General features: G+C 36.4%; 1 protein-coding gene across 1 annotated transcript; it reads right to left on the reverse strand.

Moving 5' to 3' along the window:
- Window positions 1–2,322: 2,322 nt before the first annotated feature.
- On the reverse strand, window positions 2,323–3,682 carry LOC136218272 (protein PLANT CADMIUM RESISTANCE 11-like). Its single transcript, XM_066005069.1, has 3 exons — window positions 3,526–3,682; window positions 3,380–3,451; window positions 2,323–2,609 (listed from the first exon to the last, which is right to left on the reverse strand). Exons 1-3 carry the CDS (start codon window positions 3,680–3,682, stop codon window positions 2,323–2,325), a joined length of 516 nt encoding a protein of 171 aa, XP_065861141.1.
- Between the last annotated feature and the right edge of the window lie 20,404 nt (window positions 3,683–24,086).

Raw genomic sequence — 24,086 nt, forward strand, 5'->3', positions numbered from 1 at the left:
TGGGATATCCTCTCGCCTCTCCTCAATCAGTCGAGCTAGCAGAAGCTTAACGCAATTCACCTTCAATTGGAAGCCGAGAATGGCGACTGCTGGAATTGGAATAAATCGGAAATGGGAAACTTCACGGTAAAGTCTGGGTTCAATGTAATACAGGAAAATACATCGCTAGCTGCAACCAATGATTTTTGGGTTATTATTTGGAGAATTGAAGCCCCTGAAAGGATCCGTACGTTTGCGTGGTTGGTCCAACATGACTCAGTCATGTGCAATAGCAATAGGTTCAATAGAAGGATAGCTGATACAAAGAATTGCCATGAATGCGGAAACACGTAGAGTACCTTACATGCTGTGAGGGACTGTTCGGAAGCGAGATCGGTGTGGCTAACCTTTGTTCCGAGGGAAATGGTATTGAATTTCTTCAATCTTGATCTATCTGAGTGGATGTCAGTAAATTTGCGGAACAGAACCAAATTTAGAGGGATGAACTGGGCGAGCGTGTTTGCTTTTGCCCTTTGGTGGATCTAGAGGTGGCATAATCAGCGAGTTTTTGGGGAAGAGGAGATGCGAGGAGATAAAGTGGAGTTCATTCTTGGTAAAGATGTAGAGTTTCAGAAGGCAAACACAACAGAAAACAGAATCAGGGCTAATCAATCCATTGAACAATGGATACAGTGGCACCCGCCTAAGCATAGTTGGATCAAAATTAACTCTGACGGTGCGAGTAAGGGAAATCTAAATCATGCAGCAACAAGAGGCTTACTCCGAAACCATCAAGGAGAATGGATCAGAGGTTTTGTGGCGAATTTGGGGAGTGGATTGGCCTTTGCCGCGGAACTCTGGGTGGGCCTTTTACGGGCTAACTATGGCATGGCAAACCGGTTACCGAAAGGTGATTCTCGAGGTGGACTCAAAAAACGTCATTAAAATGTTAGAAGAGGAGGATAACGCCCATAACCCCCAAATGGAGCTTATCCTAAAGTGTCGGGAGCTGTTGGATAGAGATTGGAAAGCAGTCGTTAATCACTCTTACCGCGAGGGTAACCAAGCTGCTGACTGGATGGCAAATTTCGCAGGAAAAGCAACATTGGATTATCACGAGTGTGATGTGCCGCATGTAGGCCTCCAGGAAATTCTTGACGAAGACCGGAGGGGAAGGTCAACGAAGAGAACTTTTATTTTGCGCTAGTTTCTTTTGCTGTTTCCGGGCATAGCCTTCCATGTTACAAAAAAAAAACATTTATTATGTGTAATTTTATCATCACTAGTTTTTTTAAATTAAAAGAGAAAAAAATAAATACATAAAATATATTATTATTATTATTATTTAACTTCTATAAATAAATGCGTAGAAGAAACAATTATTTTGTAGATGAGTTATGGAGGGAATCTTCCCTCCAAAAATCTCCTACAACATTTTATATTATGTAGGAGAAAACGTAGTTGTTTCCTATATTTCCTATAGATATACTTTTTGTAGCAGATTTTCAAAAATTAAGTATTTATTCTATGCAATTCTTAGATAAAAATAATATTAAATATGAATATTCAAACCCTTGGATTGAGTTGATCAGCCAGCTTGTGAACAGATTTACTTGCAATTGCAATCAGGGGCGGAGCCAGGGGTAGAGGAGGGTCTCCCGACCCTCCGGGTCCCCGGAAACCGCCACCAGGGGTGTTTTTCACCCCTGGTAATTAGGTTATCTGCCATGGCCGGAGCCCCTCCGACCATGGCACACGAAGAAGAAGAGGGGCTGCGGCCCCTCTTCTTCTTCCGTTTATTTTTTTTAATTCTCTTAGGTCCAAAACGACGTCGTTTTAGACTTAAATGAAACGACGTCGTTTCATTTAAGTCCAAAACAACGACGTTTTAGACTTAAGTGAATAAAATAAAAAATAAAACATTACTTGTTTGGCCGCGGACTCCACTCCCCCTCTCTTATTCTCTTGCGCCACTCTCTGCTTCCCTTTTCCCTGGCGTCATTCTCTGCTTCTTCTTTTTTTGCTTTCTTTCTTTTCTTCCCCTTTTCTTTCTTTCCTTTCTCTTTTTTTTTTGTTTTTTTTTCTTGTGCATAATTTAGCCCCCGGCTATTGAGTCCTGGTTCCGCCCCTGATTGCTATTGTATTTAAAGGAGAAAAAAAGAAATGAAAAGGTTACAAATGAAATAGAAAAAACTTGAACAAGATAGTTGATGTTAAGAGAGAAATAGGTGGTATAAAATTATCCATAAAATGATATAAAGCAAATATGATGTTTTAGTAAATTCATTTAGCAACAAAAGAAAAACAACAATTGAATTAACAATAACAAGAATAAAACATGTATTAAATAATCTGCAATTCCCTTGTCATGGCACTTTGAATTGCAGGAGGTTGTAGTCGTTTTTGCCTTGCCAGGTTACCATCCCACCCTATAGACAAGTCAAAACCACGGTTCTGGAGCTCTCTATATTCTTGACACAAAGCACATTGCTCACACCAGAAATGAACACAACAATCATTGCATGGCTTTTCCTCCAGAAAGTATTGCCCTCTTAACTTAGTTCGATAAAAACATGAATATAAACATGCGCATCCCATGAAGCACATCATCATTCCGCTCACTCCACATGCTGCATCCATCCATTTTAACGAGGTCTAATGCTTCCCCAGCCTCCTTAACTTGTCTAAATTGGTCATTTTACCCCCTCAACTCATCGAATGTTCTATTTACCCCGTGGTATTTCTCACCCCCTCCCTCAACTTGTCCATTTATCCCCCAACTCATAGAATGTTCTATTTACCCCCTTAACTCCATAAAAGTAGTGTTTTTCACCCTTTACAATCCGTTGTCGAAGCCTAAATTGATAACTTTTTTTAAACGTTAAACCTATATTTATGCTATTTTGTAAGTGGAACCTAAATTGACACTTCCCCAAAAATCATAGGCCTATATTTTGGTACATTATCCCTACATATAATGTATTTAACTTGTTTATATTAATGTTCTTGTTATTTGTATTTTTTTTATTCATTCTTTCTCTTTTCAACTTTTTTTACCACTATAAAGGGATAAGAAATACATTTTTTATGAAATTAAGAGGGTAAATAGAGATCATAAGTGGTGAGAAATACCACTTTTATGGAGTTAAGGGGGTAAATAGGATATTCGATGAATTGAGAAGGGGTAAAATGATAAATTTGGACAAGTTAAGGGGGTAAAAAATACCATTTTTATGGAGTTAAAGAGGGTAAATAGGACATTCGATGAGTTGGAGGGGCAAAATGACCAATTTGAATAAGTTAAGGGGGTTGGAGAAGCATTAAGCCATTTTATTAATTCACAATCTCAATACATTTTCATTTCATTAATCAAATGAATAGAATAAAATAATTAATTTACGAGTTGATCCTCTGTCAACTATTTCTGCAATTCTTCCGAAGGTGACACAAGGACACCACCATGTTAGGCAACCTACCAAACCAAACCAAAATATGTTTAATTATTCCAACAACAATTAAAATTAAAATGTTTAAATAACAACTCACAAGTGCTTATATCCTCGAAGCAGCAACAGAGACCAGTGGACCAAGGGCCTCTACGATTATAATCATTAGCTGCAATGCCAGTGGGTGTCGTCATGGGCGGGGGTGTGGATGAATATGAACAACGCTTATCAGAAACTGTAGGATCAGATGCATTCATATAAGATATGGATATGAATGTGTCTTGTTAAGAATAGCACGTGAGCAAGAGGATGGCGTATTAGTGATAGGGATTTTACTGTTTTGTCCCTGTCTGGATATTGTGTATAAAGTTCAACTTTACCGTTGGTGTTGTTATGAATGAATAACAAATTCGTTTTCATTTGAGATGGTATCAGAGCGGGATTGGTGAGGTTCAATCGATCCTGGAATGCGATCAAAGAGAAAAACTAGATCGTTTGCTGAAGTAGTAAAGGAATCAGAAAAGCAGATCGGAGATCCGTCGGAGGAACAGATCGAGGAGAATTTCTCAGGCGAGGAAGAGAAGTTGCAGAGCTCAGATTCAACTCTAATGGCGAATAATCAGAACAACAACGATAATCCGAGTCTTATCTTGGTTAATACAACTCTGAGAGGTAATAATTTCATCTTATGGCGTAGATCTATGATGTTAGCGTTAAATGCTAAGAGGAAATTGAAATTTGTGGAGCGTAATGATCAACCAGAGGATTTAGAGTCAGATGAATACCTAAAATGGAAGGAGATGGATGATTTAGTGTTCTCTTGGATCATAAACTCGATTGATAGCAGTTTAGCAGAGAATTTTATGTATGCTAAGTCATCTTATGCTTTGTGGAGAGAGATTAAGAATAGATATGGACAGAGTAATGGTCCTTTGATTTTTCAGTTAAGGAGGGAGATCTGCAATATGACTCAGGGAAATGGAAGTTTAGCTGAGTTTTTTAATAAAATTAAGCGAAAATGGGATGAGTATGCTGAGATAAAGCCAATGTCAAGCTGTAATTGTGTTGAGGCGAGAAATAAGGCTAGAGAGCAGATAGAAGAAGAACAGTTGATGCAATTATTATCAGGACTCAATTCTGAGTTTGATCATGTTCGTAATCAAATTCTTATTACTGATCCATTGCCTACAGTGGATAAAGCATATTCTATGTTGATGGCTATAGAAATGCAAAAGAATGGAGGTTATGCAGACAATTCACATGTGCAGAGTGACTTTGTAAACATGAGTAATGGAGGAAGGACTGGGAATCAGAGTTCGAGGTCTGGATATAATCAAAGGCAACAGAGTGCAGGGGGCAGTAGAAATTCAGTGAGGAAATCCAGTGATTCTAACAGTAACAACAGCAGGGGCCAAGGTTATTTTCATGGATCTAATTCTAGTTCAGGAGATAAAAGTGATGCAGGCAACAAAGAAGACAAGTATTGTGTGTATTGTAGAAGATCAGGTCATGAGAAGACTGATTGTTTCAAGCTGGTGGGATATCCGGAGTGGTTTAAAGGGAAAAGGCATAATGCAAAGAAGTACCAAGCAAATTTAAGTAAAGAGCAAGTTAATCCTCTTGATGATTCAGAATCAGAAAGTCAAGATCATAGCCAGCAAGATATGGTGCAAGCTTTAGTGCAGAAAGAAGTGCAGAGAGTTATTAAGAGCAAAGGAGTTGCAGATAACAACCACAAGGCCTATGATTTTTCTGCTTTTGCAGGAGTTTGTGCTGCAGGTATTGATGCTAAAACTTCTTCTAGTTTAGAAGATGCCTGGATAATTGATTCTGGTGCAACCACCCATATGACTTATAATCTTGCTAAGATGAGATGCGTTGAAGATTTCTTTAGAGTTAAAAAGGTTTATTTACCTACTGGAGAAGCACAGGAGATACATTGTAGAGGAGAAGTTAGTTTTGAGCCACATTTTGTGTTGAAGAATGTCTTACATGTGCCAAATTTCCAGTTCAATTTGTTGTCTGTTGGTCAGTTATTGCAAGATCAGAAAATCAGCATTAGTTTTCTTGCTGAAACTTGTATTTTACAGGGCCTGGTTTCTAAGGAGATTATTGCAGTGGGATGGCTGAAGGAGGGTCTGTACTATCTCACAGACAGATCTTTTGATCCTGCAGTCATAGAAAGGGTAAAGGAGAAATGTTTTGTAGTTAGTGGTGCTGTTAAGAAAAACAATATAGATATATGGCATAAAAGGTTGGGACACTTGTCTGTAGGGAGAATGATTCATTTGGAGTTTATAGATTCTAAGAAAGTGCAGGCAGATATGTTTGCTCATTGTGATGTGTGTTTGAGAAGTAAACAGACAAGGTTAGCCTTTTGTAATAGCAATTCAAGATCATTGAATGTATTTGATATTGTGCATATGGATGTTTGGGGTCCCTATAAGCAGTCTTCTATTACAGGGGATAGGTTTTTGTTGACAATTGTGGATGATCACTCTAGAGCCATATGGCTTGTGTTGTTTAGAACTAAAGATCAAGTACCATACTTGATTGAGTGTTTTTGCAGAAAAGTCTCTACTCAGTTTGATGCCAAGATTAGATGCTTGCGGTCAGACAATGGGACTGAGTTTACAGGTCAAAGAACTCAGCAAGTGCTTGCTCAGTTTGGGATAATTCATCATAAGACCTGCATTCATACTCCACAACAAAATGGAGTGGTTGAGCGCAGGCATAGAACTTTAATCAATGTAGCTAGAGCTTTGTTGAAGCAGGCTGGTTTATCAATGAAGTTTTGGGGGGAGGCTGTTTTGCATGCAGTCACATTAATCAATTTACATCCCACAAAGTTGCTAGACTGGAAGACACCACATGAAGTGTTGTTTGGAGCACCACCAGTTTATGACCAGCTAAGAGTTTTTGGATGTGTTGCTTATGCAGTGAATACTAATGTAAATAGAGGAAAATTTGATGATAGGTCCAAACGATGTATCTATTTGGGTGGTTCACCAGGGCAGAAAGGATGGAAGCTTTTTGATCTAGAGTCTCACAAGTTTTGTGTCTCTAGAGATGTTCATTTTAATGAGCAAGAATTTGGAGTTTCTTCTGCTGGTACAGCTTCAGATCCTCATAGTGTTGTTTTACCACTCTTGTCAGAAGAGTTTATGGAGGATTCTTTGGAATCAGGGGGAGATGCTCATCAGGATTCCACAGAAGTAGGTGAAGTGGTTTCTGGTGATGATGTTCTTAATGAAGAAGTTAGAAATACTTCAACAACACAAGAATTGAGAAGATCTAATAGAAGTGTGAAGGCTCCAGCATGGACATATGATTTCATTATTAACAATGTGTGTTTATCTTTGACTGATACTACAGGTTTGAAGGTTTACACTGATGTTCATACAGCCTTTATGAGCAATGTGAGCAAAATTCCAGAACCAGTTTCTTATCAAGAGGCTTGCAAAGATAACAACTGGATAAAGGCAGTAGATATGGAGATTGCTGCTTTAGAGAACAATGGAACCTGGGAGCTAACTGATTTGCCAAAGGGGAAGAAAGCAATAACTTCTAAATGGTTGTTTAAGGTGAAGTATAGACCAGATGGAAGTGTAGAGAAATATAAGGCAAGATTAGTAGCTAGAGGGTATAATCAAAGATGGGGGGATAGATTATAAGGATAGTTTTTCTCCTGTGGCAAAAGTAGTGACAGTGAGATTGTTGTTAGCTGTTGCTGATTATAATAAGTGGGAGGTTTATCAAATTGATGTGAATAATGCATATTTGCATGGATTCATTGAGGAGGAATTGTATATGCAGCCACCTGAGGGTTATGGAAAGGCTAGGAAGGGACAAGTTTGTAGGCTTATTAAGTCTATATATGGGTTAAAATAGGCAGGGCGCCAGTGGAATAAAGAGTTTAGTAATACTCTGTTGAAGTTGGGATTTGTTAGGTCCATACATGATTACTGCTTATACACTCAGGCAGAAGGGGGAGAGTTTATTATATTAGTGGTTTATGTAGATGACATTTTACTTACAGGATCATCAATAGCAATGATAGAAGAGGTTAAGAGGTCTTTACATTCTGCTTTCACAATTAAAGATTTAGGCAGTGCAAAGTATTTCCTTGGTCTAGAATTGACAAGAGATAAGGAGGGATTAGTGTTATCTCAAAGGAAATACATTACTGATATGATTAAGGAAGCAAAGTTAGAAGGAATGGATCCTGTAAATAGCCCTATGGCAGTTGGAGTTGATATGTTGATGACTAGTCCACCATTTAAGAATGAAGAGTTGTATAGAAAGTTGGTGGGAACGTTGTTGTATTTGGGGTTTACTAGGCCAGACATATGCTATGCCACCCAGCAGTTAAGTCAGCACCTGGTTCAGCCAACAAAAGTGCAGTTTGATGCTGTGATTTATTTGCTGAGATATCTGAAGGGTACTATGAACTTTGGTTTGTTGTATCCTTGTCAAGAAGAGGAATTGAGGTTGAAAGCTTACTGTCACAATGATTTTACAGAACAAGAGAAGAAAGATAAGATGAACTTAGTGGCTTATAGTGATGCAGATTGGGCAAGATGCAGGGAGACAAGAAGGTCAATTGGTGGTTATTGTGTCTTTCTGGGAAATGCTTTGATATCTTGGAAGGCCAAGAAGCAAGCCACGGTGAGTAGATCATCAGCAGAGGCAGAGTATAGATCAATGGCTACTACATCCTGTGAAGTGAAATGGCTTCTGTATTTGTTGAAGGAATTTCACATTGAGGTTCCAAAACCAGTGCCATTGTTTTGTGATAATCAGGCTGCAATACATATTGCAGAGAATCCGGTGTTTCATGAGCGGACGAAGCATTTGGATATCGATTGTCACATTGTTAGAGAGTATATCCAAGAGGGAATTTTACATACTCCTTACATAGCCACTGAATCACAGTTGGCTGACATTTTTACAAAGCCCCTGACTTTGAAGAGCATGAAGAAAATGTTAGAGCAGATGGGAGTTATTCAGTTGCCTGAGAAATGAAGCAGGATTGAAGTATCCAAATGAAGATTTGAGTTGTCATTCTTATTGGCATATGTTATGCTGATAATGTGTTTTGTTGTTCTTGTTATGTGTTTTTTGTTGTTTTGTTTCTGGGCTTGCACACGTGAGGGGGAGTGTTAAGAATAGCACGTGAGCAAGAGGATGGCGTTTTAGTGATAGGGATTTATTTGTTTTGTCCCTGTCTGGATATTGTGTATAAAGTTCAACTTTACCGTTGGTGTTGTTATGAATGAATAACAAATTCGTTTTCATTTGAGATGTCTCTTCGGAAAATAACTGTTGCCAGATGTTGCTGCATGCCAATGCCTGTTGCTGCGTGCCATTCCAATACATTTTCTTATGTCATAACTATTTCAATGTTTTTTTTTTTTGGAACTTATTGTTTTATTTCTTTCATTTCCTTCTAAGCTATTATTTATCATTTTTTGGAAGAGACCTATTTCTTTTTAAAAGAACCAAACTACCTACTCCCTCCGTTTCATAATAATTGTCGTTTTGAGGAACAAATTTTGTTTCAAATTATTTGACGTTTTACACTTTTCAATGAGCATTAAATGTGGTTTTTCCAACTTTGTCCTCATATAATAAAAGGAAAAAATTTTGTAGAGAAATTTAAGCATTAATTGCAAGAGGGTAATAAGGTAATGTTTAACTACTTTTTAGACTAATTAATGAGTTTCTTAATATTTGTGTAGAAACCTTAAAAGACAATTAAAATGAAACAGAGGGAGTATTTAATAATTCAGAGATTTTAGTTTTATGTCGGTTGGAGTGCAATTTCCGACCTTTTAACTAATAAAATATTATTTTTATGGTTTTTTTTCTCTATACAGTCGTTTTAGTATTTTTATTTGATTTCTTGTTTTCTAGTTGTACTTTTTTTTTAAATAATGTTAAGTTTTATTAATTTAAATCAGATTAAAGAATATTATTAAAAAAAATGGTGGTGGACATGCCCACTAAACCCGAACAGACGCATTGACCGCTTTTGCTAGAGCATAAACAGCCGAATTTGCTGAACGCTTAATAAAGAAGATAGAGCACAGCTCTAAATCTCGTAATAAATTAATACAATCAGAAATAATGTCAACTAAATACTGAAGACCTTCTAAACACATTTGAATTGTCTTGACTATGACGAGACAATCCGACTGAATTTGAATTTTCTCAATGGGGCAATGCATCTTAATCAAACTTAAAGCTTCTTTAATAGTCATGGCATCGGCTAGCTGAGGACTAAGATTTCCTTGAAAAGCTCTCATCTTAGCTAAAATACATGCTACAGAGTGATTACTTGATGATGACATAGATAAAAAAAAAAGAAACTTTTGATGCAAGAATTGAAAAGAAAAGAAGCAACTAGTTAAAGAAAAGACAAAACCAAACTTGTCAGATGGCAAGACCTATATCCTTTGAAAAGTAGCGGAGATGAAAGAACTCCAAATTTCCTTTTTAATTAACATTGTTTAACTCATCTTCTTTTCTACATAATAATAATGTTTTCCTGTTGTACTTATTATATTTTTTATATAATGAAATTATAAGCATTTTCATAAAAAAAAATATTGACATTAATTATATATATATATATATATATATATATATATAATTATTTATTTATATAATATTATATACTCTAAATTATAAATTCTAAACTCTAAAAAATAATTTTTAAACTTTAAATTATATGACATGACATTAAATTATTAACCAATACACGGATAACGTAGTATGCCAAAAGTATAGTATAAATTCTCTTAATAATCGGAAGATATTTAATAGGTTAGTTTTAGGATAAACTATTAATCCTATTTTTATCTATTATACTAATTAATCTATAAGAGGGCGAGCCTTGGCGCAACGGTAAAACGTTGTTGCCGTGTGATCAGAGGTCACGGGTTCGAGTCTTAGGAGCGGCCATTGGCAAGGGAAGGCTTGCCCCCAATACACCCTTGTGGTGGGACCCCTCCCCGGACCCTCGCTCAGCGAGGACGCGTAATGCGACCGGGCCGCCCTTTTTTTTTATACTAATTAATCTATACATATATTTTAAAATCCTTAAATTTTTCTTTAATCAACTTTTTTATTCCTCCATTTATTTTTATATATGAGTGTACAAAAAAATCGAATAGATTATATAAGTAAAAAAACTTATTTTTTATTATTTTCAAATTTAATTATCATTTTGTATATATGTATACCAACATTCTAAATGTATACATAATATTATATATTAAAAAATCTATTATTTATTTTTTAAAATTTTTAATTTTATATTATTTAATAAACATTTTTAAATTGTGATTAAACATTATTATGAAACCTAATAAAAATAAAATCATATTTTTTTAATTTCATCCATAAAGTTTATTAGAAATAAAAGATTCAAATTTATAATTTTGTAAACTTTAAAATATTTTTCCTTTAGTTTTTTTAATTAATAAATTTTACGTTGTGATAACGCGTTACTGATAGGGACGTTTCGCCCCTATCTTTTAGCGTGGTTTACGGCTTAATTTAGAACCAATTAAATAAGTTTAATTACAAAAATATCGAGTTTTTAATAAAATAACAAAATAAAAATAAAATCCGTGTTTTCGGTTAATTGTCTTTATTTTTTATTAAATTTAGAAAATAAAACATCAAGCTAACTCGGCTCTCGAGAATTGTATTTCAGGTACGAATAAGGAGCAAATTTCCACCGACATACGCGGGGCGTGTTATCTAGTCAGAACTGATTGAGCAATCCTCAGGCACCACGTGGGACTTACCCACTGATACGCGGAGCGTGTCAACCACCACGCGGGGCGTAGATGCAATAATAGTCTTAATCATGAATGTCAGACTGCATGATCTTCCAAGTCAACTGCTCCTGCGCGGGGCGTTCCTCAGGCCACGCGTGGCGTAAAAGCCTCAATTCAAGCTACTAAATCTCATGAGCTCAACCACGCGGGGCGTAACCCAGTCTACGCGGGGCGTGGTTGAGACAACAAGATCTGAATTTGGTCCACATGCAGGAATTATTGACAAAATGGGCCAATACGCGGGGCGTCCCCTACCAGACGTGTGGCGTGTCATGGGAAAAATGCAGAAATAATATATCTCCATGCTTGGATCTTGTGAAGTTACAATTTTACCCCTAGCTTGATGTGTATAAATAAGAGTGATTAGCACTCATTTAGGCATTTAGATTTTAGATAGCAAAAACTCTTTCACCTTAAGAGCTTGTTCGTTTATTCCGGCATTCCGTCAAAGTTCCGTTCCATCTCCGCTCACCAAGCTCGAGAGTTCCACCTCCAAGTCCTAAGAGACGGCCTTGAGTCCGGTTAGCTAGTTCCGAGGGTGGATTCTTCCCTTTTCACTTGCTAATTAGCTTGTACTCTTCCTATGTACTAGGTTTGGTTGTATTCCGTATTTACGCTTTCCATATTTATAACATATGATTTACGATTTCTTTTGCTATATATGTGTTGATGTTTGTTACTTGTTTTGACATTCGTAATTGATTATCGTGTAGGGGGAACGCGATTTCCGACGCCATTCGGGCTATCTTTAGGGATTCATATAGGTGTTGCCTTACCGGAAGTGACGCACCGAAAACCGTAGGAATTGACAAGCCACGGAACTTACGGGCCCTAATTTCTAATCCCAAGCATTAGACACGCCTTGACTAGGAACCACGTAGTCTAAGTACTTCACGGGTCGGTCACACTACACGTAGTCGTCATTGCAAGAGTAAATCATTAACCGTACATATTGGGAGTCATTTTTTATCATATTTATAACTTATCACCATCCATATCAATTCGTAGAGTTTTCGTTATATAAATCTGTCTCACTTATAGCTAGGGGTAGTTTGTAGTTGTTTCCCAAATCAACTCAAAAGTATTCACTGCTTAGATAATGTATAAAACCGAGTCGTTTAATACTTGTAGTTATACATCCCGTGGATTCGATACCCGGTCTTAACCGGATTATTACTTGATACGACGGGGTACACTTGCCCCTAAGTAGTAGCGTCTAGTAGAGATAGAGCATTTAGGAAGATCACAACCATAGTCATAACGAACTTATCATAATAAATATTCCATAAGCTCTACCTAGGCGCCGTACACATCAGTTACCTAATTTTTCTTACGTTTCTAAGTCGCTTTATTGATGTGACATCATTGATAACCTATAAAACAGTAGCATAGATCAGACGGAGCCGAAGCCCAACAAATCCGCTCTGATCCCTAAGTTAGTTTATGATTTGGGCCAAATTGAAGGGTGTGAACTAATTGTGAGATAGTAGTTATAATGTATCGTATCTAATGTCAGTACATGTTTATTTATAAGATTTGTTAGGTTTAACCTTTTCACCTCTTTAGAAATCCTTGTGAACTTAAAATTCCATATCCCTCGAGGAATTCAAGTCCTGGAAGAAATCTTTTATTGTGGGGGATTCTAGAAGGTTCCTTCATCTAAGGAGGTCGAAGCTCCGGCGTTGCCTTTATGCAAACTCCTTTGCACGTGTTCACATAATGTTATTTTGTATGATATTATGTTACTAAATTAAATTACTATAATTATATAAAATTTAATTATAAAGTTTTAATTTGTTTGAAGATTTCCTTGACATTGAGTGGTTGCTTCGTATTAATACCGTTAAGGTTTCTCTGGATATGGAGGATATGAAGGAAAATTTACATATAAATTCAATTTTAAAAAACTATTTACAATTATGTCAAGCAATGATTTTGAATTATATCAAATTAGTAAAATCGGTACTTTTAATATATTTTAAGGATTAGAATTTATAAATTAGAAGTCTAAAAGATATTTTCTAAGGTTTATTATTTATGAATTTGGGTCTAAAATTTTTAAATTATGATATAAAATTATTATATATAGAAAATAATAACATATTAAAAATTAAGTTTGATGATATGAATCAGTTGTAACTTTGTACTTAATTATAATGATGTATTTGACCCTAATATACATGGGACAGTTAAAGTCAAAAAAAGCCCAATACATTTTATACGTAATGGCCATGGTTGCCCACAAAGCCCACAAACGTTTGGATACAATAATATCCGGGATTTTATCTTAAAAACTGAAGCATGACCAACTATCTTTAGAACGGGTATTCTGGTCAAAGTATGTAATCAGGAAATCCTATAAATTAATAAAGTAAATAATTTATTAGCCTATAAATTTGTATATATTATGCTGGTAATTGAAATTAGGCCCAAACCATACGCAGCGCCCTAAACTTGTCACTTTTTATCATTACCCTTTGAATTTACAGGACGATCTATTTGCTCTTCCAACTCTTTAAAAGTGGTATTAACATCTCTTTCTTTTTATTATAACAAAAACAATCATGACATTTGTTGCATGCAATAACATAATTAAGATTGGTTTAAGTGGTTAAATGTCCCAAGTCGTTTAAACTAGATCTCGATTTGAGTCTTGATGACGTACGCAGAAGGGTTTAATTGAGAGAAGATCCACCTAAAGGGTGTCTCACGAACCTCAGACCGAGAAATCGGAAAAACTATTAAAAAAAAAATCAATAGCATAACATTTAAGTAAATTTTGGTTACTAAAATAGATATATTAAAATTACTTAACTATTAGTTTTTTTTTTAAACCAACTATTAGTTGTTTTATTAATATTAATTTTAATTTTAATATTTAGATTACTGAAAAATAGTGATTAGTTAATTGTATTTCATTTAATCAGTCATTATTTAATAAATTCAAAATTTAACAAGAAAAAAATGTTAATTTTAAGTGAAGTGTGACCCGCAATTTAGTTAGCGATGGGTTATTAAGGAATTGAAGTGGTAGGTTGGCTGATGATTATCCGTACATTTGGAGTACAATTATCAGTCACTGCTAAATTTAAGCATTTTTACGTGCAAAATTAAAATTAATGTATCAAAATGTGAAACAAATTCAAATCCAAGTATCATCTGTTAATTTATTCTATATTTGGGAAATTCAAAAAATGATAGCTCACACAACACAATCATTAATATTGATTCCTCGGAAAGATTTAATAATTATGAGTTAATTTTCAAATAAATCCTTGTCTTCCTCTGCCTTTCCTTAACTATATCAAAAACGAGGTTTAGGTTGAATTATGTGTCCAAACTTATAATCTTAATTAAATGGAGTTGAATATATATATAGTACTTGTTCTCATGTCAGCTCATTCGTCAGTTCAACATCATTTGAATCATATCATATATATATATACTTCACCCCAAAATAAAGGATTCTATTGTACAACACTATAAAAATACTACAAAATTTCAATATCAGAATCTACCCAAACAAGAGCAAATCACACATTTACTTTAGTTTTAATCACTAGAATATGAATCTCTTTCAATTCAATCCTATTTCTTAAAATATATATATATATATACTTTTAGTCAATATAATCAAAGATTGTTTACTTGCCCTCACAGATATAAAATTTGTGCTAATAATAACTTATGTACTCTCCGTAAGGACGGTAAATGAGCCGAACTGCTCATAGACGGCTTAGTGTTCGCCTTGATTTATAAGCGAGACAAGCCCGAGCACGGTGAAGCACGCGAGGAGGTTCAATTATAAGTTCATAAACAAACTCATAAGTAAACTCGATTATAAATGTTCATGAACAAGCTCAATAGCAAGGTTGGTTTGATTATTTTTTAATAATAATATTTCTATAGAGAAAACGTAAAATACCATAATTTTATAGATTTTAGAACTATATAGTTTTGTGTTAAAAAAAATCAAATTATTATAAAATTACTTAATTATGGTGTGATTATAACCACATTTATATGTTGATTAATAAATATATATATATATATATATATATATATATATATATTAATATATTATAATAAAGAACTTAGATTTAGAGAAAGATTATAATAGCATAAAAGCTTAATATTGGTGTGTATTACAAATGAGGATATAAGCTTATTTACAAAATAAATAGTTCTAATTACACTTATTTTTAACCATAACATGTGTATATTTAATACACGTTTAGTTGTTGGTAAACATCCATTAAATAGTTATTAACTTATGCCCTGTTTGTTTGTGGGAAAATATTGTGTTCTGGAAAAATTTATGCATGGAAAATATTGTGCAGGAAAATAAAATATTTTCCTGTGTTTGGTAACAATAACGAAAAATATTTTCCGGTGTTTGACTACAACATTGGAAAATATTTTCCAACCACTAAATATAGATTTTATGTGTTTTTTTTATTTTCAATTGTATATATAAAACACAAAAAAGAAATTCACATGTATTGAGCACAAACTAAACACCAAAAACACATATAAATTGTAAGGTGCCGTTTGGTTTGGGGAATGGAATGAAATGGAATAGAATTGTTATTCCAAAAAAAATAGAATAGCAAAGAATGAAATAAAAATTTATTAGGAATAACTATTTATATATTTGGTTGGTGGAATAAGATAGAATAGAATATATAATTTTTCATTCAAAAGACAACATAACACTCAAATCTATTACTATAAATTATACGTTTTCTGATGTTATTAACGTTATTGTGTTTTTTTGAATTTTTTCGTGTTTTCACGTTTAGTTTTTCGGTTTTTTCCTTTTTCTTTTTTTCATGTTTTTTCCGCATTTTGTTACTTTTTCGTGTTATTCACGTTTTTTCATGTTTTTCATGTTTTCGTGTTTTTCACGTTTTCATGTTTTTTTTTTTTTTGCATTTTTCGTCTTTTCATGTTTCTCGCGCTTTTCATGTTTTTGAGTTTTAGCATTTTTCGCGTTTTCCGTGTTTTTCGTATTTTTTCACGTTTTCATGTTTTTTGTATTTTTCACGTTTTTGTATTTTCCGTGTTTTGTCATTTTTCACGTTGTTCAAGTTTTGTGCTTTTTCAAGTTTTTTTTTTGCGTTTTTGTGTTTTTCGCGTTTGTTCACCTTTTCATGTTTTTTGCGGGTTTTTTTTTCATATTCTCGTGTTTTATAACGTTTTCACATAATTCATGTTTTTCGTGCTTCATATTTTTTTCGTATTTTTACATTTTTTAACATTTTCCCCATTTTTCTTTAAACGTGTATGTTTTGGAGAAAATGTTTTACTCTTTTCTTCCTTCATTTTCCATTGACTTACCACTTATTTTCCTGCCCAAACAAACGGGCCTTAATTAATGAGTTATTCGCAATCGAAATTCATGGACACAAATCAATATAATTAATAACCATAATTAATGAGTTATTCGCAAGTGAAATTCATGGACTAAATTAACGAGCTGCTCGCAAGCAAAACTGTTTAACAAGCTCATGAACAGCTTTCGAAATCAATTTTCTAATAAGTTGAGCATGAGTAGACTAAAGCTCAGCTCGAATAAGGCCACTATCCCCCACCCATGAATGTATGCTGAAATAGCGCAACAATTTATGTAAGTCGTTGTTTTCTATCACTTGCTGATGATGCTGAGTCAACAAGTCAGCATTGTAAGTCGTCGTTGTTTTCTATTACAAGAATGGTGCTGGGTTATCAAGTCAGCATAATTGTATGTAATCAAGTCAGCATGAAGTAATTCAACAAGTCGGTATAATGCTGAGTTATCAAGTCAGCATGGTACTGAGGTGTTAATACAGGTCAACATGGTCTTGCTGTGTTACCACTGGTCAGTAGGTCTTGCTGAGTTAGTACATTTTGAGTAAGGATATTTTGGGTATTTTCACAATCTTGTAAAGGCTATAAAAGGTCTGGGTTGGGAAGTAGTTTTATACGAAAGATTATTCTTAGACTAAGTCATTAGTGTACACTGTGATATACTGAAATTGGGGATTGGGAAAACACGAGAGTTTCTAGAGAGGAAACTGTTTCAATCTTGTTGTAATCTCCATTGATTAGTGAAGTTGCTGGATGTAGGCAGTTAAGCCGAACCAGGGTAAATTCTGTGTGTATTCTTTTGATTGCTGTTTCAAGATCCAATCTGTGATCTTTGTGAACTTTGTTTATCTGTGTGGTTGATTGATCGTTCGAAGTATAGTTCAACAATTGGTATCAGAGCTAATCAAGACCAGAGCAATGGGTTTTACAAAGATCGAGATCGAGCGTTTCAATGGTAAGGGAGATTTTGCTCTATGGAGACAGAGGATGAAAGCAATCTTAGTTCAAATGAAGGTTGCGAAGGCTCTAAAGGGCGAGAAAGAACTTCCGGCGACAATGACGAAGGAGGAGAAAGAAGATCTTCTTGAATTGGCTTACAGTACGATCGTCCTATATCTTGGCGATAAGGTGCTGAGAGAAGTCTCGAAGGAAACCTCAGCTGCTGGGGTTTGGCTCAAGCTTGAACAGTTGTACATGACGAAGACACTCACCAATCGAGTTTATCTTAAGGGAAAGCTTTTCGGCTTCAAGATGAACGAGGACAAGCCAGTAGAAGAATATCTTGATGATTTCTCAAAGATCATAATTGACCTAGAGAACATAGAGGTAAAGATTGAAGATGAAGATCAGGCCATAATGATCTTGAATTCTTTACCCCATTCTTTCAGTCATTTCGTTGAAACCATGAAGTACGCTAGAGAAACACTAAGTCTGGAAGAAGTTCTTATGGCTCTAAAGTCAAAACAGATTGAGGCCAGCACCAACACTGAAGCTGCAGAAGGATTGCTTGTTCGTGGAAGGTTTGAGAAAAAGGACTCTCACAAGCCAAAGAACAAGAACGGGAAAAAGTCCAAAACTCCATCCTCAAGCAATAAAGAAGGCAAGGTCTACAAGTGTTTTCACTGCCATAAGGAAGGACATTTTGTTGAAATACCTTTCCACATAATTTTGATTTGACAAAATTGTTTAAATATAAATTATAACATACATCCTAAACACACTAAGTTTAAATGCTTTGATTTATTCTACTAATGTGTTTGTTCAATGTTGAGTATAAATGTTATAAGTCATAAAGATTGGAAGGCCCAAGCCCAATACAGAAACCAAGGCCCAAGTTAAACAACTCAGTACACTCGGCCCGCGTATGTCAAGACGCTGCCGTTTTTGTTCAAAACGCAACTCAGCAATCGGAAGGATCTAGAAGACCTTCGGGAACAACTTCAAGATGAAGCTGCTGAGTAGTCTCGACAAAGCGTACAAGACAGCAGCTGGCAAAGGAAAACTTCCAGACAAAGTGTTTCCTCTTTTGGCAAAGTTCAGACGACACAGTATGCTGTCCAGTTGACTTTACCATAAAAGGAGAGACCATCTGCTGTGCTGACCGAGGACAGAAGATACACGATTATGATTGGCCGAGAGCTCTGTGCAAATCAGGATTGTTGGTCCCTTGTAAGGTTGCAAATATAGTTCCAAGGGGGGGTTAGGAACTATTTTACCTTTTTTTAAAATAATTTGGGCAGATTTCTTTTCTTTAAGAAAAGTTTATAAAACAGCGGCACTTAACACTCAGCAAGACACTGGCTTAGTCAACTAGTGACTAGGACAGCTTCGTTGCTTAGGTCAGGAAATAGCACTTAGAGTCTATTCCTGAACCTGCTCGTTTGTAGCGCACAACTCAGCTTGACCTCTTTTACTTGGTCAGTTTTAGTTTGTTTTAAGCAAGCAATATGAATAAGGAGTTAAGGTTTAGAAATACTTCACTCAGTAGATTTATCCAGGTTCGGCTTCTTCTAAGCCTACGTCCTGTCCCCGGAACACCTCCGAGATTTCAAATCCTCTACTGAGCTCTTTAAAGGCAGAGCCTCAAACCTTTTACAATATCAGCAATTGAGTATGACAAGAGTACCTTCCTCTATACTTCTACTCAATCCTAATCTCTCCGCTGAGTACTTAAAACCGAGTACCCAGCCTCTCCTTTCTACTTCTAGAAATGATAAAGATTTTGTCCTAAACAACAATTGCTAGAACACCTTAGATGATTGAAAAACAATCACTCTAGACTTTTACACAAATGAATAGACTTTGTAGTGTAAGAACTTTGCTTTGCTTTTGATGGAGAACTTTTGTATACGTTTGGTCAGCGTAGCGGCTCTTGCTCAAAGTTCTCTGAAGAATGTGGATTCTGAATGCTCTATTTATAGAGAGCTATGAGAGCTTCTGGTTATTTCGAATTTCGAAATAACCGTTGGAGGGAAACGGCTTCATGTCGCTTTCACTCAGTCTGTTCAGCAGTTCTCCTAGCCAATCAGATTCCAGCATCTTCTGTTCTTCGGTCAGTGTGGTAGTATGTTCCTCCAAATCGGGTAATGTCAAACAGACAGCTTTCTGCGTCTTCTGTTCTTTACCAACAGAGGAAATACTTGGTCTGGAAGTTGCTTTGTAGTCAGCGGCTGTCTTGTACGCTTTGTCGAGACAGCTCAGCAGCTTCATACCGAAGTTGTCTACGTGGATCTTCTCGATCCTTCTTTGCTCAGCATGCGTTTCATTACTTCAACGGCAGCGTTTTGGAGATACGCAGGCTGAGTGATCTTTGGCTTTATTTGACTTGGGCCTTGATTTCCATATAGGGCTTGAGCCTTATGATCTTTATGTCTTATGATAAATTATAAACTCAACATTGAACAAACACATTAGTAACACTAAATCAAAGCATTTAAACTTAGTGTGTTGTAGAATATTTACTTTCACTTAATTAATTTTGTCAAATCAAAAACCTGTGGAAAGGTGTTTCAACAAACTCCCCCATTTTGATGTTGGCAAAACTAATCAGTAAGGAACTCAGCGTTGAGCTCCCCCATGATAGTTGACCTTTTTTATTAAGTGAACTCCCCCGTCAGGGCTGAGCTACTGACTTAGTTTTATTCTAAACATTCTAAGGTTTAATTGAATAAGTCTAAGGTCAATTTTCAGATATAGGTCAGCTTATGGGACATATTCTATTTTACTCAGTATTCAGCGGAAGTAATGTATAGTGACAGAGCGCTGAGTAAATTATTTGTTCAACGGTTTATATTTGACAAGTTCAAACATTTATACGTAGCATGCATTCAGATAGTTAAATAGTAATGCAAGTATTCCAAAAGTAACAGAAGTTAGGCATATTGAATTTTTTTTTTTTTTAAACAGACAAGAATAAGGACAAGGCAAATAAAAAAAAATTCTTCTTCCTAACTTCTATCTTCTAACTCTCTAGTTTCTAACTTAGAGTTCCTTCTCCTTAGTTGCCACTTTTCTCCCCCGTTTTGCCAACATCAGCAGTAGGCAAATCAACGGTAGGGGCAGGAGAATTGGCCTGATCCTGCAGCACACGTATTTGACCCTCCAAGGAATTCATGTGACTGACCATAGTCAGCATGAGTTCGGTCATTTTGGTCAGTTGAGCATGTGGTGGTGGCTGCGGCTGGACAGAGGAGAAGTGATTGATCAAATCATGGATTTCACGCAGAATATGGTGAGTGACAGGTGGATGAGAGGATTGAGCATGAGTTGGTGGAGGATGGGCTTGTTTTTGAAGCAGAGTGTTAGCTGAGGCGATGACACGCCGTCCTGACTCAGTGGCACCTAGATGTGCATATTTGGCAGGAGTGGGCTCACACTGAGTGCCTTGTGTAGTGACAGGACTACAAGGCTTGTTGACCTCAGGTGCTGAGTTGCTTTGAGCTTGAGGTGGGAGTGGAGCTTCTTTTGGACTCGCAGGGGTTTTGGCTTGTTTCTCACTTGGAGGAACAGAGGCTTGTTTTTGTGGAGACCCCTCTTGGGTAATATGGGGCTCAAGAACAGATTCTGCTTCTGTTCTCAGTTTTTTCTCAGCTGACTCAGCTGGGTCCTGATCAACTTTCCTCTTGTTGCTTTCCATCAGCCTTACCTTTCTCGGGACAGTACGAATATCCTTCGAGCAGGCTCCCTTTTTCTTCTTCTTCTCAGCTTCAGCAATCTCAGATGGCACAGTAGAAGGATTCTCAGTTTGAGGTTCATTGGTTGGTTCTGTATCCTCAGCAGTGTGTGCAGCTTCAGCCATAACATCATCTATAATGGCATCCAGGTTTGTCAGATTTTCCATTTCTCCAATGGGTTGCTCACCCTCAGCCATAGGATCCTCCTCCTCAGAGGTTTCATTCTCATCATACCCTTTCAGGGGTTGGCTGTGTGATAGTCCATTCAGCAGACGTGTTGTGATAGCAGTTCATGTTGAACTTATTTCATCAACAGTTTCTATGTTCTGGTCTTGTATTATCCGGGTGATGAGAGAACCTAAACGGAGCTTCCTTCCACTTCGTTGAAAGGCTCCTACCAGAAATACAGGTAGATTGAATGGAGTGCTGGTCAGCATATGCCAGATGAAACACTGTTCAAAGTTAGAGGCAGATGAGGGAGAGCTGAGTTTAGGGAAGATAAAGTTGGTCAGCAAGAAGTGGGCCATCTTCTGATTTTTGCCCATGCAGGTGCTGGGTACTTCTCCCTTGTAGTTTCTGGGTTTACAGAACCCCTTCATCTTTTCTGCGATGGCTTTTGGTATCGGCTCCTTTGTTGTCCTGAACTGAATCCCTGTATTTGGTATCTCTAGCAATGTGGCTAGATATTCAGGGGTTATCACTATCTTTTGACCCTTGACTGTGGTCTCTAGGTAGTCAGAGTCATCTGCATCAACATGCAGGTTGGAGTAGAACTCTCTCACCATTGTGGGATAGGTTTGACCGGAAAGAGAGAAGAGACCTGTCCATTTGTTGTTTTTGATCCATTCACAGAATGGAGTCTCTGAAGAGATGAAATTAGGATGGAAGAATCGACTCCTTAGTACCTTTTGATTCTTGGCCCAAGAGTGTACTTTGATCATTTTTCTCATTAGGCTAGTTGAAGGACCAGCCTGGTCAGAGGATTTGAGAGTTGGAGAGAAATAACTTTCGTTATAAGACATTTTTGAAGTTTTGAAGCTCTTTGGAAAATTTAGAAGCTTTCTTAGGGTTCAATGTATATGTGACGAGGGTAGTGGGTTAGTATTTACTATTTATAGATTTTATGGTATAGGGTTCCGTTTGAATTTTATCCAGTTTTGCTCTGGGTTGTCCAATCGGCAGAAACCCTGACACTTATGACACTATTAAGACGTTATTCGGCGCATGCGCAGTACAGGTGTCACTTCGCGTGTAGTGACATTAAATGCTAATAAGTGCTTTTACTTAGCGTTTGTTGATATAAACGTTTCATATTCTAAGTAGTCAGTGCATTCTTTAAGGATGGTTTTTAGTTCAAGTTCGAAAACTAATTTACTCAGTGTGCAAGATTACTCAGTATTGTATATTCAGTCAGTTTCAATGACATACTCAGCAAACAATAAATCATTCAGCATGTAATTCATTCAGCATTCAATCATCATTTATGCACATAAATTTACTGAAGAGGATTAAACATACCAATTGCTTCTCTCAGTATGCTAAATTGCTTTCGTGCTAGAGGCTTTGTAAAGATATCAGCAAGCTGCTCGTCTGTTGGTACATACGTCAGCTTGATTTCTTTCTTGAGTACATGATCTCTGATGAAGTGATGTCGTATACTGACATGTTTCATCCTGCTGTGTTGAATTGGGTTCTTTGAGAGGTCAATTGCACTTTTGTTGTCGCATTTAACTTCAATTGTCTTTGTTTGAACACCATAATCTTCAAGCTGTTGCTTAATCCAAAGGACCTGAGCAACACAGCTTCCAGCAGCAATGTACTCAGCTTCAGTTGTGGACAGGGCTACTGACGCATGCTTCTTGCTGAACCAAGATACAAGACAGTTCCTAGGAATTGGCATCCTCCAGAGGTGCTTTTTCTTTCCAGCTTGTCTCGTCCATAGTCAGCGTCAGTGTATCCGATGAGTGTAAAGTCATGAGTGTTTGGATACCACAGACCTGCATTTACTGAGCTTTGCAAATATCTAAGGATCCTTTTTACGGCTATGTAATGGGATTCCTTAGGGTTAGCTTGATATCTAGCACAATAACATACTGAGAACTGAATGTCCGGTCTACTTGCTGTTAAGTAAAGTAAAGAGCCAATCATACTTCGGTATAACTTGCTGTCTACTGACTTACCATTCTCATCAGCACAAAGGACAGTGTCAGTGCCCATAGGAGTGGATATTGGCTTACAATGTTCTAGTTCATATTTCTTCAATATCTCCTTGGCATATTTAGCTTGACTTATGAATATGCCATTCTTTCCTTGCTTGATTTGAAGTCCAAGGAAGAAGTTGAGTTCTCCCATCATTGACATTTCGAATTCAGTCTGCATTTGTTTGCTAAATTCCTTGCACATAGATTCATTAGTAGCACCAAATATAATATCATCTACATATATTTGAGCCAACAGGGTATCTTTACCCTTTCTCTTAATGAATAAGGTTGTATCAGCTTGACCCCTAACGTAACCTCTAGTCAGTAAAAAGTTGGTCAGCCTCTCATACCAAGCACGTGGTGCTTGCTTGAGTCCATACAGAGCCTTTTTGAGTTTGTAAACGTAGTTTGGGAACTTAGAATCCTCAAACCCTGGAGGCTGATTTACATAGACCTCCTCGTCTATTATTCCATTAAGAAAGGCACTTTTGACATCCATTTGAAACAGTTTAAAGTTCATGTAAGATGCATATGCACATAAAATCCTAATAGCTTCTAGCCTTGCCACTGGGGCAAAGGTCTCACCGT

This window comes from Euphorbia lathyris, chromosome 1 (assembly GCF_963576675.1).
Source record: "Euphorbia lathyris chromosome 1, ddEupLath1.1, whole genome shotgun sequence".
In the NCBI taxonomy this organism is placed as follows: Eukaryota; Viridiplantae; Streptophyta; class Magnoliopsida; order Malpighiales; family Euphorbiaceae; genus Euphorbia; species Euphorbia lathyris.